The following is a 20,350-nucleotide window of genomic DNA, read 5'->3' on the forward strand; positions in this document are numbered from 1 at the left end:
TAGGGCGAAAATGGAGTCTATTTAAAAAAATACATTTTCTTCCTTTTCATCAATTTTAGGAATGAAACCAAATGCCTTTTACATTTTATTATTATTTAAATTTATCATCACACATCATGTGGTTTTGGAGCTATCTGGGTACAGCTGACTTATTGGAGAACGCATTGTTTTAATTGTTCGTCCTTTGTAATTAATTGGTTATAATCCTTGATGAGCTGGACTCCTCGCTCTGCTATGTCGTTTACAACTTTCAAGTTGTTTACCATCCTTTGCGGCTCCTGGAAATTCGGAGTTAATGTTTAATCTCTTGAATAACAAGAGGTCCCACTTATAAGTACGCCAGGTAAACCTTTTTCTAGAAATTTTGGCAGTTTATCCTCCGAATGTCTAGAATAATGGGGTCTCACCAGGTCGACAAGATGTTAGGTCGAGTGATTCTATACATGCGTACAGACTTATTAGAAGTATTGTTGAGAGGGATTTTTGACTGCAAGTTTGGAAGCACATGCGGACATCAAGCAAACATATTCATGCGATTTGTGAAAGAATAGCCTGCGATTGACAAATCCAAGTTCGATGTAGGCAAGAATGTTTTAAAACTACTTCCCAGCTGATTTCCCAAGAACAAGAGGCCGTAGAAACACTTTGTGTTTTCATCTTTCGAGCCTGGTTTAATGCCTCCAGAACGTATACATATACCCTGTGTGGATAGAAATACTTTTTTCTCCAAAAAAAAAAAAACTTATGTATTTAGGGGGGTTTTCAAAATTTTGGCCCTATGCACCGACAAAGTATGGATAGGACTAAAGCTCAAAAATTTGCGGGGATATTGATAGATACGGATTTTTTATCACACTAGCCTGCGAAAAACATAACACAGCTATATTCGGTAATATATTCAGTTCGAGCCCTGCAGCCACTACATATGGTGCCATAGGGTGTTTTACAACTTTCGGGCTGTTTTCTCAAGAAGTATGGACTTGCCCCTGAAAAAACTTTTACTGCCCTAATTGAGGCAGCGAATGCAAGTTGCTTCAAGAAAAATCAAAGTGATTCGAGAGCAGGTCTTAAAGTGAATTTATTCAAAATTTTGTGTGGGAGGTACCCGAAGGAGTGGACAAATGTCCATATTCGAACGGTCACTCCCATCAAGAGTTATCGTGTGCACAATTTTTCCGAACATTTTTGAACTTTTGTGGAGGAGGACCTGAAGGAGTGGACCGATATGGCTTATCTTCGAACTTAAACCAAGTTAGCACAAAATATTACAAAAACCAAATTGTGGACCGAATCGGCAGATCCGTTCGAGAGTTATCTTGCGCTCCAACCACTACACAGGGTGTCATACGGCTTTTTTGAAACTTTCAGGCTATTATCTCAGGAAGTATGGACTTGCCCCTTGTAAAGCTTATACCGTTATATGGGGGGCAGTTGCTATAACAAAAATCAAAGCGATTCGTGAACAGGTCCTAAACTGAACTTTTCCCAAATTTTGCGTGGGAGGTACCCGAAGGAATTGACCGATTGAGTACATATTGGAACCTCATCTAAGTCTTGTAGAAATTTCACGATGTGCAAAGTATGGACCAAATCGGTTATTTCCTTCAAGAGTTATCGTGCGCACAAAGTTTCCGAACATTTCCGAGCTTTTGTGGGGGAGGTACCGGAAGGAGTGGACCGATATAACCCACCTTCGAACTTATACTAAGTTTGGACAAAATATTGCGAAAGCCAAATTTTGGACCAAATCGGTTCATCCGTTCGAGAGTTATCGTGCGCACCAGCCAGACAGACAGACGGACGGACATTGCTAAATCGACTTCAAATTGTCTGAAACCCATTTCGCCCAAACATACTTGGGGTCTAAAACCATTATTTCGATGAGGCACATTTTGCCCGTATGAAAGTGTATATGGGCAATATTATTGAAAATTTAACATCGTTGAAGCCAAGGTTTACGCCTTTATAACTCGCGAATAGTGGTTGTATATTGTACAATTAAATGCTTTTGGATAAAATGAAATGTTTTTAGACTTGGCAAAAAATATTGCCCTTCAAAGTTGATTTGCGTGGAAGCGGTGGCTATATTTATGTTAAAAAAATGGGTAAAAATGGGTTGAAGCCAACGTGACCTTTTTTGTTTTCTCTCGATTTGTGATTAAACCACATTTTTCCCGATTTTCCTGTCAAAGTGAAAGTAGAAGCCAACTAAATAAGGATCATCCCACCAATGTATAACTTTTCAAAATTTGATCTGCGTCTACCATTAAATGATGCTGACATTTTGAAGCCACATTTTAAGTGTTTTTTGAAATTTTCTTATAATTTCGTTTCGCAAACAGGTTTTTCAAAAAATCATATGTAGGAATGAAGAACTCACGATTCTGATTTATTTGATATATTTGTCGTGAATGTAGCCTACACAGCTTCAGAGAAATCTGTATCCAAATACGAAAATTTTGTGCGAAAGCCGATGATACATCTTAGCGTCCAAATTATATTTCGAAAAATATATACAAATTAAAAGATATGGTATTGCTGTACGAGAAAATCACATGCGGACAAAACGATTTTGATAATTACGCGATTGACACATATTTTAATAATGCATATAAGTTAAAGCGATTAATTTGAACTCTATTTCCGTTTAAGAAGTCTAATGATTTATTTCAACAACCCGATAACTTTCCTCAATGGGAAACCTTCTACGTGAATGTAGATAAAGCAAAATCCGCCCATTTTCTTGGGAGTTTGAAGAAAAATAAAAGAAGTACTCCTATAGAATTTTTCCAATATTTTCAACTCTAGAATGCATGTGAAAACTATTATTCGAAACCAAAATTTGTTTTTTGTAACACCAATATTTGCTAATTTTGTCTATAATATCCTAACTACTATCCCTATGATTATAAGTTTGGTCTCATTTGATTCCCCGTGAAGTCTTTCCTTAAAACTGTTACTTTTTATATATATATTCAAAAAATTTGAATTACATTTAAAATTTTTCCAATTTTTTGTAAATTCCGCGAATGCTGAGTAACATTTTACAAATATTATGCAATCTACTTAATGACGTCACTTCGTGATAACTTTTTAGTGACAATTGTGCTCAATAAAATAATTAGCGTTTTTATAATAATTTTTTCTTAAAAGCAGAAGTTTAACCGCGATAACATTTGTCCGCAACAACCAAAAATTTGCTCTCGAGCGGATTTGTACTGGGGAATTTTTCTTAACCTATGTACCAAAAATCGTTAATGTAGCGCGAAAAGAAAAAAGTCAATTTTTTGGAAATGGAATATGAAATAATTGGCAACATTTCCCATATACCCTCATTAGCATAAATGCTGATGGTATAAAAATAGTGAAAATGATATTCAGAAATATTTTTCAGGTCCAAAACAAGAACTAAACCGCTTTGAAGATCTACTGAAATACGAAAGGCATTCACAAACAAATATCAGATAAAGGAAATAACAAAATGATAAATCATCTGTGGTATCTTAGTCCTGAACTTGTTGGCCTAATCTGATAGTTCAAACCACCGTAAAGAGCAAAATGCGACAAAAATCTTAACAAAGCAAGGATGATGGAAAAAACCAAACTAACAAAAGAACAACTGCCGAAATTTCCAGAAAAAGTCTGCCAGGAGTAATTACAGGGTTTACTTACTTGTTGTTCAAGAGATTAAGCATTAACTCCGAATTTCTTGAAAAAGATCCTGCAACTTGACCACAGAACATCAATTACCAGGAAGGGTAAGGATGGAAAACAACTTGAAAGTTGTGAACGACATAGCAGAGCAAGGAGTTGAGTTCATCATCAAGTAGTCATCTGTACCCAGATGGCTCCAAAACAACTTTATGTCCCTTGATTAAATTTAATTATGAAAAAGATGTTAAAGGCATTTGTTGTCATTCCCAAAAATTCATAATATAGGAAGAAAAATAAGTTTTTCACAATAGACTCCATTTTCGCCCTAAGGCGTTTTTTCGGGACATTGACCTTATTATCTCGAATTCAGTAATACTTATGTAAGTATTTTGTTGCTCAGAAAAAATATTAAGAACAGAATGGCCTTTAATTTAATGCATAATACGGGCAAATAGCTTTAACCAGTCAAATATCCAAAAAATCGAGATTTTCATAACTTCGAAGCCCCAGTTACACGTGTTAACATATTTCAATTGTTCTCAAACTTTAACTAAACTAAACACTTTACGGAGATGCCGCATAAAAAATCCGAAATCGATTTTTTCCTTTGAGTTAAAAACAGCCTAATGCAACAAATTAAGTCAAAGAGAATATTGAATTTTACATAAAATATTTGACAATTTAACAAATTTTATATTTTTGCATAATTTAACAATAAACAAGTAAGAGAAGGCTATAGTTGATCGGGGCCGACCATGAGATATCCTACTCCACTAACCCTGAATACTATAATAATATAATTGTTCCACAGACATCCCAGATGGGACAAGGAAGACTTCTCTCATAGCAATGAGTGCACCCCGATTCATATTAGCTCAATGATATGGGACCTACAGTTTATCGCCGAGTCCGAACGGCGTGTCTTAAGACACCACTTGTAGAGAAGTTTTACATGGCTGAAATACTCAGGAAATGTCGCAAACATTACTGAGGGGTATTTTGCCACCGTTGAAAATTGAAATGATAACTAGGCTGGTTTTAACTCAAAGGGAAAAATCGATGTCGGATTTAGGCGGCACCAATATAAAATTAATAGTTTTGTTGGATTTTAAGATTACCAAAGTTGAGCACAATAACATGTTAACACGTGCCACTGGGGCCTCAAAGTTTCAATAATATTTTGTATGCGGCCAACGGTGAATTGTCATGAAATTGCCGTCCAATCGATGAGAAGTAATCCAACCAACAATATCATAGGGCCCAAATTTCCTAAAATCTGTCAAATATACCATTGGAGCAATATCAAAATCTTTGTAGCCACAGCAATGAATTGGTAAAAATTTCTCATCGATTGGACAATAAATGGGGCCTTTAGGGCAATTTCGTGTGAATTCACCTTTGGTCCCATACAAGTGACCCAGTGGCACTTGTTAACATCTTCCAAACTTTGGCAATCTGAAAATCCAATATGACCAGGGGTGTGCCGCCTAAAAAATTTAACATCGATTTTTTAAAGCCACCCTAATGATAACATACCAGAGAAATAGCACCATTACTGGAAACGTTAGATGGTATTTTCTTTATTTTATAGGGGTTAGAAGGATTGCATGGTTAAAAAATAAAATGTATTATATTAAAATTTATTAAGAAAAAGACCTTTATAACAGTTTTCTGCGATTTTTACGGAACCGACCAATACAAAAACGACTAATATTTCTTTGTATTATATTACTTTTGCCCATTATATTACATGCAAGATGACGAAAAAAAAGAAACAAGTAAGAAAAGCGTTAAGTTCGGTCGGGACGAACTTTTTATACCCTCCACCACAAATTTCAGCCATTTCGGTGGATTAATGTGGCCACAACCTTCAAAATACCGAAATTCGGAAGGTACCGTTCTATGGGGGCTATATGATGGCGTGGACCTATACCTACAAATTTCTGGGGGAAAGTTTTATACGCCTAAAGAAGACCAAATACCAAATTTCAGCCATATCGGTGTGATAATGAGGCTAAAACGTTCAAAATATCGAAAATCGGGAGATATTGTATTATGGGGGCTATATATCAACACGTGGACCTATATAAACATTTTATGGTAGAAATGTTTCTTAGCCTCTGGAAACACAAAATACAAAGTTACAACCGATTCTTTGGTCAAATGGGTCTAATACATTCAAAATATATTAAAATGACGCGTACTTTATAAGGGGTCTTATGTGGGGACTATACCAAAACGTGGACCTATATAACCCAACTTTGGTAGGAATGTTTTCTGGCCTCTGAAGACACAAAATACCAAATTACAACCAATTCTGTGGTCAAATGGGTCTAATACATTCAAAATATATTAAAATGACGCGTACTTTATATGGGGGCTATACCAAAACGTGGTCCTATATAACCCAACTTTGGTAGGAATATTTTTTGGCCTCTGGAGACACAAAGTACCAAATTACAAACAATTCGGTGGTAAAATGGGCCAAATATCTTAAAAATTCCTTAAAACGACGACGCGTCACGCGTCATTTTGTATGGGGGCTATACGAAAGCGTGGACCTACATAGCCCGCTTTCAATACCAAAAGTCCTACGTAAATATAACATATTTTCCCAAAATTTCATCCACCTACGTCAATCCGTTTGGAAGCTAGCGTGATTTCCACAGACGGACGGACATGGCTATATCGATGTAGAATTGCACACTGATCAAGAATATATGTAGTTTGTGAGGTCTACAATGATTATTTCGAGTAGTTACAAACGGAATGACAAACTTAATATACCTCCATCCTATGGTGGAGGGTATAAAAAATTAACCCATGTAGTACAACAAAAGTAATGTGAAGCAATAACTACATGTAATGCACGCTGTCAAATGAATATTTTTGAAATGTAATTGAGGTTCCAAACGTTTTCGGTAAACACTTGAAAATGATGATATTTTATGAATTTATTCTTGCAATAGAATTAACTGCTAACAATCAACGTAAATTTGAGGCATACAATATCCCTACTAGGTGGAACATGGACCAAGGGAGTACCAGATCATGATAGATGAAAACAATGCCCAATAGGTCTCAAACCTGGAATATCTGTAAACTAAAGGCCTGCGTACATAAGCTGCCTTGCCTTCATTTCTGACATAATAAAAATAAAAGAATAAAGAGGGCCGAGCAAATTTCGAACTGGGTTGCCCTTTTCTTTTTTATTCTTTTATCAGAAGCAAGCAAGGCAGCTTATGTACTCACCCCTTAAGACGTTTTGTGAGGTTTTTATTTCACAAGGATGGGCTGGCATCTATTACAATAAATATTACCTACAGTATATCTCGATTAGGAGGGTTGCCAGATCGACTAAAAATTACTAGGATATATAAAATATAAACGAGATCACCTGTCAAAACAGGCCACCGAAGTTTTTTGTTTGCAAATTTAACTACGTATTCTACGTTTGATAGTTCTCTGTGTAGAGCTTAAAAAATCTACGGAAGGCCTTCCGCGTTTGTTACTTTCAATGCCACACACAATACTTTAAATGCAGTGTATCTTTCAAAAATAATATTTTTATAGCAAGCCAATTTGCATGATATGTATTTATAAATTGTGTTTCTTGCTCTCTTGTTTTGTATCCAGATTTTTAAAATTCTTTTGCAGATATAGTATATACGATCTGACAACTTCTGTCAGAATTACCACAACTGAATATGCAACAGGTTGTACTGTTTATTTGATATTTTGGATCATTAACTAAAAACGCGAAAAATGAATTGGAGGCTAAGTTTTCTTTACAGAGTTAGCTTCTGTATATGTTCAAAAGTTTGTTTTATCACAATGTTGTAATAAATATAAATAATAAATGTTGTAATAACAATTTTCATTTCGACTGAATTGTAATATGTATAAAATATTTTGCATATTTTTCAAAACCATACACAATTTGTGTATACTGATTTGAAAGAATAAGCAAACCAATAGAAAAAAATTGTAATCAGCTGTTTGCTATGCCCTACCTTGTAATGATTCTACCATGGTTAAACCTAAACACACATCTTTATATTATACATAGGTATAAAGTAGAGAAATGTTTGTACGTTTGTTTGTTAGTTTGAAGTTTATGGACTCAAAAACTGCTGAACCGATCTTCCTGAAAATTTCAGAGTATATCACCACATGGCCTGAAAGTAACATAGGCTATAAAAATTTCTGAAATTCCGCGTTGATCCGGAGATATAACATCAGAATCGGATGTACCTCCAAAAAATTTAGATTTTTTATGCAAATATCTATAAAATAGTAACAGGTAATGTCTCGAAATTTTGGACGTTTGAAGGAATTTGGTCTAGAAATAAATTTGCCAAATTATATTGAAATCGGTTCAGATTTGGATATAGCTCCCATATATATGTCGGCCGATTATATGTATTTTATGCATTAAACACGCTATGTATGTCCAATTTCTATGAAATTTTGAATGTTTGACGGAATTGGGCCTAGAAATAGATTTGCAAAATTATATTGAAATCAGTTCAGATTTGGATATAGATCCCATATATATTTTCGTCCCATTTCATGTATTTTATGCACCAAAGACGCTACATATACCCGATTTTAATGAAAGTTGGAATGTGTGACGAATATTGGGCAACAAATAAATGTATCAAAATATATTTTACCTTATTCGGGGTAGCGAAGCACACCGGGTTCAGGTAGTTTTTTTATAAAATAAGATCAAACAAAATGCAAAAACAACAACACAGACAGGACCTCCCGGTCTGTTCGATAACTTCGCAAAACAAGTTTATTATCGAACAGGATTTTGTAAAAGTTTGTACAAATATTTGGGTTATCGAATGTTTAAAAAATAATTGTAGAAATTGAGCCATCTATCATTTTCACCAGCGATAAAATATCTTGATGAGATAACACATTTTTATAAAAGTAGCGTATTCTAGCTCTGGATTTCTTTATAAGTAACTAGTTGAAACCGATGCTTACCCCAGCCACGACTCGAGATTAAATATAAATGAATAAAGCTTAAACATTATTTTCTAATGTCGCCATTTTTATGCATAAGAGGTGTCCTCGAATCGTTCAGTGGCTGTGTATGCAGCTTTGGATAAGTTATGTGGATATGTTGCAGGAAGTAGCACTCCTCTTAAGCATGTAAGTAGGTCACATTTGCCTACTCTCACACAATTTCGTCAGATGGGAGGTACATATACTCTGCCCTATAAAGAGAAGTATTCAAGTAGGAATGACATTAAGTTTCAGTACTTAAACCGAGAATAATTTTTATTTCTTTCATAACAACGTATGTACATCAGCAAAACCGATCGAAAATGTCTTTTTTGTATTCTGTTGGTACTTTTCGATGTAAGATACAGCAGAAACAATATGAATATGAATTTTAAATTATCAGGAATGGCACAGGAAGGAATTCCGATCGAAAGTGGAATTAATTCCATATTTTGCTTCTTTAGAAAACCAAAAACAAAATAATTTTTCGGAATAAAAACACTTTTAATTTTGCAAGTGGAATTGTTTTTTTTATGGAAACTTGTCACTTTTAAACACTCTAAAAACTCTTTAAAATAATAAATATATTGTTTAAATAACAAATACACATTTAAATTTACATGTTTTTGCATTTTTATTTAAAAAATCCCAAATTGTAGCTATTTCCCACTTATTAACAAAGTGTTCCTACATAATTAGTTTTTTCATGTAAACCACAAAATTTAATCATTTGTAAAAACTAAACAATCAGCGTTACGAATGACAAATTAACGAAAAGATAAGAACGAAACAAAATGTACTCAAACAAGGCATTTTGTACAAAATGTAAGTCTGTATTTCGAAGTGTTAATTAGCGTTTTAATCATTTAGGGTCCAAAACAGAAATTCACACTGCACAGGGATAGGACAAAGGGCCCGAAGTATCTCTCACATTTCTCCGGCCTATTTTTGTTAATATGATGTTGTTTACTTTGCGCCTCAATTACAGAAACAACAGAAACTCCCGGCATTGTGTAAAAATTTCTTTCTTTTTGCACAAAAAACTTTCTTTAAACAGAATATTTTTACAATTCCCACTTCTACAGTGTTTTCTTGATTCCTCTAATGTTGCCATACTATATAATGAAGTTTTCGGAATTCACCAAATCACTCGAAATTTGAAGAAATTAAAAAAAACGATGGAAATGTTTGTTTTACCTCTTATTAGAGGATTCATCCAGTGAAGACGAGTGATTGGACTCAGATGAAGATGACCAATTTGAAATTATCGAAATTGTATTAAAGTTATTTTTTTTGGTTTTCTTTTCTCTTTCACAACTTTTACCACTAAAAAAGTACGGGAACGAAGCTAATATTAGTCGGATGTTTTGATTGCTTGATAATTTCTATCTGATGTGTGAATATTATTATTTTTACCGCAGCTGTTTATACATAGGACTGATGTAATGGAGTTTTTTTATTTCAGATCCCGATTTGGATCCTAATCGCCCATCAAGGAAGTTCTCATCGCCTAAGCAGTTGGAAGATTCTAATGAGGAAGCCGATATGATTAATGAAAAAAAACGTTTGCGACAAGAACGTTTAAATACTGTTATAGAAGACTGTGTTGATGGTGTCTCTTTGGAAAATAAAGTGGATAAAATACGCAGTAAACGTGATACTAAGTAAGTTTTCTGTATGTAGAATTCATCATATGAAACTGAACATATCGCACCTGTTGATGCATAAGTACTTACTCTGAATACATAACGGTCTTTTTGAGGAAAGAAAGATTACGCCAAATAATAAGAATTTTTACAATGAAAAGTGAGAATTTCAAACTTTTGAATTAATACCCTTTTGTTGAACATGTGCTGTACAACGTACACTGTTATGGATACATGAACTAAATGGAATTGAATACCTTACATTTAAAATTCTCCTGTCACGGTGTTAGAACAAACAATATTCCGAAAAACTTATAAATTTGATAAAATTTTGTACCAAGATTCTGTAGACCTGAGCATAGATTGTAAGCTTATTTTATTACGCTTAATGGAGGGACGGAGGATCTCCCCCACGTCACATCAAAAACCCAAAATCTCAGAAAATAATAAATTAATTGTTTTAAAAATGTATATACAATGCTCTGGTAATTGTGGTCGCGATTCTGAATGGCTGTTTTATCCGGTCTCACCAATTTGTTAATATATACTCGTATTTTAATGATAAACTACTTAAATTTAGTAAGTGTGGTTCGCATAGCGTCGTAAGCTATTCTTGAAGTCCTAAACTGTGGTAGCGATTACGATCTAACTAAATTTCCTTCTTGATAAAAGTAAATTATTACGCAGTTTGGCGTCTTCTACGCAGCCTAGAGCACGAGGGAAAGCTTTTTCCTGTTTTTTAATGCGTTTTTGTCACACTTAAATCGCTATAACATAACCATTTGTTACCTGATTTTTAAAAATTATGATTTGTTCGAAAGACATGATTTTCACCTTTTAAATTAAAAATAAGCTGTAAAAGTCTGTTGTGAAAAAACGAAGTTATGTCCGTTTTAAGTTGAAAATCCAAGAAACCCCGTTTTTCACTACATTTACTGTTGTAAAATCAAAAAACGAAGTGACCCAAAGAAACCAAAGGTATTTTCGTCTTCCATAGACTCCCACAATACCGAATTTATACATCAGAACCCCTGCATTTTCACTGTTGCACAGTGCTATTTTAAGAAACCATCTTTCCCCTCTGGAGAGGGCATACGGTATGAATTGTTTTATGATGTTGATACTAAATGTCATGAACAAATGTACCGGTTATCTTATGATGCAGAAATATCCATGAGAAAACATAACTATATCCAAAACAACTCAAAAACCAACCAATTTAGCGGGTTAAACAGACCAATATTTTTGTCTGAAAAATGGTACAAGTTTTAATATAGATTTGATAGCTTCTTCCTGGATGATATGTACTGCCCACGTAACTCATATTTGGCAGAAGATTTCTTGATCTCTCCATTGATGTCAATTATGTTAATTTGCGTGGTCAGATACCTATACCCTAATATATCCATAGTATATGATCGAATTGGCATTATGCCAAAAAAAAATTAAGCTATTACCTCCTCCGTTAAAATCCATTATAATACTTTGCAATACGTTTAATTTCGTGATATTTAGAATATATTTACCTGCACGTAAACCAAAATCTATTGGTAAAATGCTCCGACTTTTTGAGATATTCTTAAAGAGGACGCGTTCGAATGAAACAAAAACTAATACATTTTTAAAAAGTTCCATGCCATAGCTGTCAGTGTTGCCAGTTGTTGTTGGACAATGGCTGGAACAACTGCGAAACTGTTGAAACCATCGAATTCAAATTAAAGTGGTTGTTATGACTTTGCACCTCGGTTCATTGCTATCAATGTCAGACGAATCACCTAAATTTTTACAAATATTCCTTATGGGTTTTAAAAGTGCAAACGCGCTGTGAATATCATAACCTGGACACAGTTTTTGAACGAAGAAGCGTCAGCAAACTGAATGCTCTATTACAATGAGTTGTTGGAAATATCCAAATTACATATTCACAAGTAAGCTTTGTTCCCCTACTTTTTAATAGTAAAACTCGTAAAAGAGAGAAAAATTGTTTTCACACAAAAGCTTTTTCGAAAAGTTTGGGAACGCAAAAATGGAAAAAAACGTCAAAAAAGAGAAAAATTGTTTTCACACAAAAGTTTTTTCGAAAAGTTTGGGAACGCAAAAATGGAAAAAACGTCAAAAAAGCTGGAACAAATGTCAAAGTCAACGTATCAGCCAATCAGACGCCGGCAACCTTTACTATTTTTTACACGTCGAGTAAAAAGTTTTTAAAGAGAGCGTCATTCAGCGCCATTTTTGTTTAAAGAGAAATCAACATTTTAAAATTTTTTGTGTACGGGAACGGGTTTTCGGGTAAAATGTGTAAAAGTCGTAAAAATTGTAAAGACTTTTTAGTTCTGGAACAAAGCTGTAATACGTACATTACACTACGAGTATATATATTTTTTATATGTATGACATCAGCCATCTCCTACAAAAATGAAATTTTGCTGACCGTTTCATGCGTTTTTAGAACTAATCGACTCCAAAGAATTTATTTTTATAGAATAATTTCATGTTATCTACAATTGCATTCCACCTATTCCATAAAAATTTCAAGAGTTTAAGGTTTAACCTTTTTTTTCTTAACTATTATACATTACATACACTGTGCAACATTTTTAAGGTGATCTTGTGCAAACAATTTGAACTGAGGATTTTTTGAAAGCACAGACCCAAACGACAAGAAACCCTAGTTGGGTTTTGTTGTGTCAGATCCAGCTCGGATTTTATGGCCCCATCTTAACATGGTTAAATATTGAGTTTTTAAAGAAATTCGGGGCTATATCTCTGAAACCAATGCGAATCTTCGTCTGACCTCTGAATCAAACTTGTAGATAAGGACAAGAATAAAATATTTGGAGAAATAATGAACTCGAAAAACTACATTTATTGCCTCAACTTTCAAAATATATGCAAAAATTCCACAATTTTTATACATTTCGCACCGTATCTCCAAAACCGGTATTTTTTTCTGAATATTTTCTTTTGGAAAAATATTCCCTGGAATGTACTACACAACTCTTCAGAACATGTCATTGTTGTAAAATGTCTCTATGCCGTTGTTTTCAGCACATTTTTCAACGACGATTTAATAAAAATGTCAATAATGTAGTGAAATCCGAAATGCAAGAATAAACTGTTGGTGTGAACTGTGTTTGAAATACGTGCTGTAAAAGATATGATGCAAAATACCGCTGAAACAACGCGAAGCAAGCATTTTAGAGTTTCAGAATGTTCTAAAGAATTGTTGAGAACTTTATTTGGAAGATTTTTGCAAAAGGTTACTTGGTTCAACTCCCAATAGTTTAGCCGATACTGACTAGAATTTCAGCAATTATGTAAAATTTTCTATATTTTATAGAATTTGATGCCCCAGATGGAGTTTTTCTTATGTGGTTTTTTCAAAAGATAAGTTCTACTATCTTAGGGCTACAACATTGCTAAAGACAGCAAGGCCATATTCCTATTCGTTTCTGAGATAAAGGCCTGATAAATGCAAAAAAGTGTAGATTTAGCCCGGTTTAGATGAGGCCATAAAATCCGAACTGGATTTGACAGGACAAAACCCTACTAGGGTTTTTGTAGTCTAAATATGTACTTTCAAAAAATGCATGCAAATGTGATATTGAATATATACTGTTTTGACTTAATATATAAAATTAAGGAAAAAATATAACAAAAACCTTTATGAATTTATTTTTATGAAGTAATTTTATAAAATCTCTTAAAAACTAATATAACTTATGAGACTGATTCTAAGACATGGTTATGTTGTGAATAGGAACATTTGATGTTAAAAGCGTCTATTATTTGGTTTAATTTGGCTTCTACGAGATCGATATTTGCAATATTGTGTAATCGGGATGTGGAGTAATATCGTGGCAAGCTATGTATTAATTTCAAAATTTTATTTTGAAGGACTTGAAGTCACTTTATGTGACACTTGGAAGCAGTCCCCCATACAGGAGCTGCATAAAATATTACAGCCTGAAAAATTACTTTAAATATTAATATTTTGTTACTTAAATTTAACGCTGAAGATCTGTTTATAAAAGGATATAATGTCCTAATCAGTATATTACATTTATTTATGATGTGTGAAATGTGGTTTTTGTAGCTAAGCTTTGTATCTAGAATTAATCCTAAGTATTTTACATTATTATCCAATTTAATTTCTCCATTGATAGCTATTATGTCATTTTGAGGAATGAAGCATTCTTTTCTCTTCCTTGTAAAGTAAATACCTTACTCTTATCACAATTTACAGAAATTTCCTATTTAGAGAAATAATTATGTAATGTATTTAGACCAGTTTGTAAGTTGTTTATAACTTCAGAAGCGAGTTTGTTACAGCTTAATATGCACCGATCCAATATTGGAAGATCTGAAGTATATACAGTCGAAATCGCTTATAACGTCAGTCAAGGGACCGACGAAATTCGGAAGCTACAATCGATAGTCGTTATAAACGATATGATTAAATGAGGCGAGGTTGATCTATATACTGATTTCTGGGTATAAATATATTGGTTTTTAATTAAATAAATTGTCGCCTTAAATGCAATTCCCCACCATTTAGTATAAATGACTTATAGGCATTCATAAGTTTTTATTTTAACTCAGATGTGAGTTTTCGAAGGCTTTTTGAAACACTTTGCTTGCAACATCTCCTGAGTTTATATGGTTCTGAAGTGTTTCTACAGCTAGACATGAATCTGACATAGATGGTACATGAAATTCGGCTTATGCACTATTTGCTATAATTAGCAAAATCTTCGCTAAAAATCATTTAATTAAAAACACCTTCATTTCACAAGATTTTGTGTTGAACTGAATTGCGATTTCAGTTTCTCAGCTTGAAAAATGCAACAAAAAGTAGAGCAAAATGTTTTTTCTTTGAATGGTTTGACGTTATAACTGAAAGCAAAATCCAAATGTTTCACAGAAAGACGACGTTACAACCGATATGTTGTTACAAACGATGTCGTTGCAAGCGATATTTATTTGTGTGGGGCATAAAGGGCAGAAATTCGGGACTTTTGGATTTCGTCGTTATAAGCGATATGACGTTATAAAAGACGACGTTATAAGCGATTTCGACTGTATATTATAAAGGACTGGCGACAGACAAGAACCCTGTGGGCAACTCGGAGAAAGTGGTAATAACTCGGGAAATAACTAATTTTGAGGCAACTATTTATAAAATAAACAAGGAATTGTATTCCTTTCTTAGGGTGTGCCTTAAGACAAGTGTTGTTTATTCCATCTAGTCCAGGTGATTTTTTTGCTTTTAAATTTTTAATTATAGAACAAACAGTACTGTAAGTGGTAGGTGTAAAACTGTGATTTTCTTCTGAATTAAACACATTTATTGTCTGTCTAACGAGATTTTCCGTTAAAGGATCTGAATTTCTTGACATGACCTGGTTATCCCTAAATGTTTTTCCAAGAACATTACACTTTTCAGCAGTTGTGACGAATCGAGTATCATCTTGTTTTAAAATTGGAATGTTTTTTGAAGTTTTCTTCAATATTTTTGTTACCTTCCAAAATGGAGGAGACCCTATAGCTAAGGAAGATAACAGATGATTCCATGATTTGTTTCGTAATTCACTATTTCTGTATTTTATTATAGAGTTTCACACCTTAAATTCATAGTAATCGTGTGTATCTCGATAATGTAGCCATCGTCTTCTGAAATATTTTATATTTTCTGGTAATGGTCTGTTGATGCTTTTGGCTCTTTTTCAGAATTTGTTTCCACATCTTCGCTTGAAAGAACAATATTTCTTCTTATGTAATTAGCGAAAAGCCTCCAATTAGCATTTTTGAAATCAAAACATTGTTTTGTATTCGATTCAGCATTTTTAAGTAAAGTTACTTTCACAGGTAGATGGTCTGAGCCCAAATCATTTATTACTTCAGGAAAAGATAAACAGTCTACAATATTTGTAATGTAAAGGTCTAAAACGGAGCTTTGGCGATTCAATTGTGATGGTATACGAGTATGTGTGCTTTCTGTAGGAACCCTGTAGGAAGCATGGGGACATGTGTCGACATTAGGGATATAACTTTTTGCACTTTTTTGCAGATATCGAAAATACCACCACATAGCCGCGTAGAGCATGAAAAACTATTATGAAATAAGGTGTAATTTTTTCTCTATCGCGAAAAAAGTTTCCGCACCAAATGCATTGAAGTTCAGTGATGCATTTTTTAATTTTATCTGTTATAACAACATGTTTGCTTTTCATTAAAATTTTTATTTTTTTGTAATCTAATTTAAAATCATTATCAAACCGTTCTGGACCAATTTGTTCTCAAATCGCGCCATTTCGGAGCATATTAAGATTTTTTGACACTATTGCAATTTTTGGTTTTTCTTTATAAACTCGTGAATTTTATGTTTATATTTTTTTAACCTATCGGACAAGAGAATATGGAGTCATTTGCAACTAATTCGCGAAAGTTACAGGCTGTTTTTGTTGACTTTGCCTGTGAGAATTGTATTTTTTCTATAAATATTTATTCAAACAAAGCAAATTTAAAATTATTAGTAGAAGAAATATCAAAAGGGTTTTAGTAATTGCGGTCGCTGCTGAAACTTTTTTCATCGAATCGATCTTAGAAACACGTTTTCATTATTAGGACAAAATTCTCCACATGGTACTGGTGTTGTATTTTTGTAGAAAACAAATACAATTCTCACAGGCAAGGTCAACAAAAACAGCCTGTAACTTTCGCGAATTCGTTGCAAATGACCCCAAATTCTCTTGTCCGATAGGTACAAAAAATATAAACATAAAATTCACGAGTTTATAAAGAAAAACCAAAAATTGCAATAGTGTCAAAAGTTCCTAATATGCTCCGAAATGGCGCGATTTGAGAACAAATTGGTCCAGAACGCTTTGATAATGATTTTAAATTAGACTACAAAAAAATAAAAATTTTAATGAAAAGCAAATATGTTGTTATGACAGATAAAATTAAAAAATGCATTTCTGAACTTCCATGCATTTGGTGCTGAAACTTTTTTCGCGATAGAGAAAAATTGACACCGTATTTCATAATAGTTTTCCATGCTCTACACGGCTATGTGGTGGTATTTTTTTGGTTATATCCCTAGTCGACATGTTACCACTTTGTCTACTATTATGGCGACAAAGTCAACACTTTGTCAACAGGTTGTCAACAATTGATACTTTTACCTTAGTAAGAAGAAGCATTGTTTATATCGAAAACTGATAGCTCAACGAAGCATCTTCTTATTTTTTCTTCATTTTCTTATTTGTTTGGCATAAAATAATGTGTTTTGAAAAGTCAATAAAATATATAATTTTAATAACAACAAGTATGAGCAAAGGAAATTATGAAAAGAAAATAACAGACAAGTGAAAAAATAGACAATTCTATATCAAAATACAAGTTCTGAGGCGCCTGACAACATTTGTGGTGAAACTTCGACAATTAGACATTTTATGGAATCATTAGAGAAGATTGTGGAGCCTGACAAATATATTGTCCCGTCTCTCTGGAAATGATGGACGCAACTTACATCTGATATTTTGACTCGGCATAATAATGAGTTAGAATGTTGAAGGGGTTTTTGGCAAAAATCGATTGCGAGATTTTTCCAATGTTTATACAACTGTAATAGTTTAAGGACATTTTGTTTATTTATGCATATTTATACATGTTTATTCTTTTCAGTTGCTAGATGTTATATCAATATTCAGCGAATCGCCTGTTAAAACGTTAAGTGCAACAGAAGAAGAAACATTTTAAGCAGATAAATCACACCAATTCCTATTGTCAAGAAAATAAAAACGCGATGATATTTCTGACAATGAAAACGATTTTTTATTATTGGTTAGCCAGCCTTGAAAAAATTGGCTTTATTTACTAATTTTGTGCTTATGTGGAATCTTGGGCTTAACCCTTTATAAAGATACAAAAGACTGTACTACACAATTTGTACTTTTTAGTATTTTCATAATTATATGTTTTTCTTTAATAAAATATACTACTTAAACAAAAGTATAAGTTCATCGTCTCATAAAACAGACTATATACCTTTTAAATCTAAAAAAGTTCCAGATAGGCCAAAAAACTAATTAGTGAACAATTTGGTACCAATGTCTCCATATGACCCCTTATGTACATTGACTCACTACTTCCAATGTCTCTACTGACTTACTACCTACAATGTCTATACTGACTCACTACCTCCAATGTCAACACATGGTTCCTCAGCAACTACTGACATACTAGTTCCAATGTCAGTAATGACTTTCGAATGACACGTTCATACAAAATGTCTATAGGAAATTACATTAGTTGTCTACAGTTTGTCAGTAGTACTGTTGACAATGTCAGTAGTAAGTCAGTATAGATTCACTATTGACATTTCCTACAGGGAAATAATATATTAAAGTTATAGGAATGTTGTTGTTTTTCAAACAGAACATTTCCCCAACTATTTGCCCTAGAGCAACCCCATGTATGATGACGGGAGTTAAAATCCCCTCCTAGAACAAATTGTTCACTTCTTGTGAGTTTGTAAATGTCTGTAGCGAACACTCTTTTGCGATCTCCGCCAATACCAACTAATTTCTTAAATTTTGTATTAGTTCCTGAGTTAATTTTTGCATCTCTTGCATAGAGAACATATCTGAAGTATTTTGTGTGTCCCGACCAGGAACGCTGGTATAGTTTGGATTTGGTATTCAATTCCATATGCTTGCTGCATTCGGCATAGATTGAAGCAATGTATTTGGGAAACTGTTGTTGTTTACCAATGGTGAAATTGGTTTGGTTGCTTGTCTATTGTTAGACTTGTATCGTTGTTTGATATTCAAGTATTGGGTTTTACTCGGACAATTGTCATCTGCGGATTTGTGTGGCCCTTGGCAGTTGGCACATTTGATTAAATTTTCATTGCATTCAGCTGTGTTGCGGTGACCAGCGCAGTTTGCACAAAACGTCTTCACTCTGCAACGGCTAGATCCGTGGCCGAACATGTGGCAATTATGACATTGCGTTATACGAGTCTTATTAGAAGTTTGAAAGTCCCATGTGACATTTACGAGATCAATAATTGAATGATTTTGTCGTAGTTCTTTCATTGTAATAGTTTTTCTCTTGAAATAAACCACGTATATTACAATTTGACCATACTTTGTATTTTTATGTACAATTTTGACGTCTGGTTCTTTAGTTTCCAGCCCAAAAAGTAGGGTTTTATAAGGGTTTTCGTCTTTAGTCACATATGTAAAGAATTCGTATTTCTCGTGTAATATATTACACATATCATCAAAGTCTTTTTTTGTAAGGCAATACAATTTTAAGCCAATTGAAATTTTTCTAATAGCGTAGTCTTTTATTTTGGTAATTTTACAAATTTCATGCAGTTCATCGATTTTACATTTTAAAATTGTTATTGGTGGAATGTGTGGTTTCACTTCACTTTGCTCTTGCACATCATCAACCGTTTGTAATGGGGCATAATAATTGTTGTCCGCATTAGTCGCGGTATTATTGGTTTTGGGTTTTTTACCAATCGTTGTTGTTCGATGTGAATTTGCATCATCACGGTCGCGAGTGCGTTTAATGTTGTTGTTGTATTTTATGACTTTTGGTTGGTTAAGTCTGTAAATTCTTGTTTGCAAAAACAATGCCATGTTTTAGTCTTTTACACGAGAAACGAAAGAAATGAATATACGCAGTCAAGCAGTTGGAGAAAACACGTCCGTCAGTGACAAAAACTGAACAACGACTATGTAAAGAACAACAAAAATCATAATTATTTTTCGACACTTTTGCCGAATTCCGTATTGTCAGTTGCTTTGTTTTCGTTCATGAAACTAGGGGTTCTTAAATCGATTTCCCCACTACTAAAATTTCATAAAATTACTCTAGTATGGAACTCGATTTAAGAACTCCTAGTTTCATGCGAGTATACAAAGAAACTGACAATACGGAAGTCAGCCTTTTTAAAAAAAATAAACCAATTTTTACAAAAACACCAAAAAGTGGACGAAAAAAATAATAGA

At 33.5% G+C, this 20,350-nt stretch overlaps 1 protein-coding gene across 2 annotated transcripts in view; it reads left to right on the plus strand.

Annotated features, from left to right (window-relative positions):
* LOC141387151 (uncharacterized protein CG45078-like) overlaps positions 1-20,350 on the plus strand; it is a 125,666-nt gene that overhangs the window by 78,439 nt on the left and 26,877 nt on the right. For both annotated transcript variants that reach the window (XM_073956376.1, XM_073956385.1), the window contains exon 6: positions 10,139-10,337. In XM_073956376.1, coding sequence (XP_073812477.1) covers positions 10,139-10,337 — 199 coding nt within the window. The remainder of the gene's footprint in view (positions 1-10,138; positions 10,338-20,350) is intronic.

The sequence above is a fragment of the Musca autumnalis genome, unplaced genomic scaffold, assembly GCF_047663935.1.
Source record: "Musca autumnalis isolate F117 unplaced genomic scaffold, ASM4766393v1 scaffold_1, whole genome shotgun sequence".
NCBI classification, from domain to species: domain Eukaryota; kingdom Metazoa; phylum Arthropoda; class Insecta; order Diptera; family Muscidae; genus Musca; species Musca autumnalis.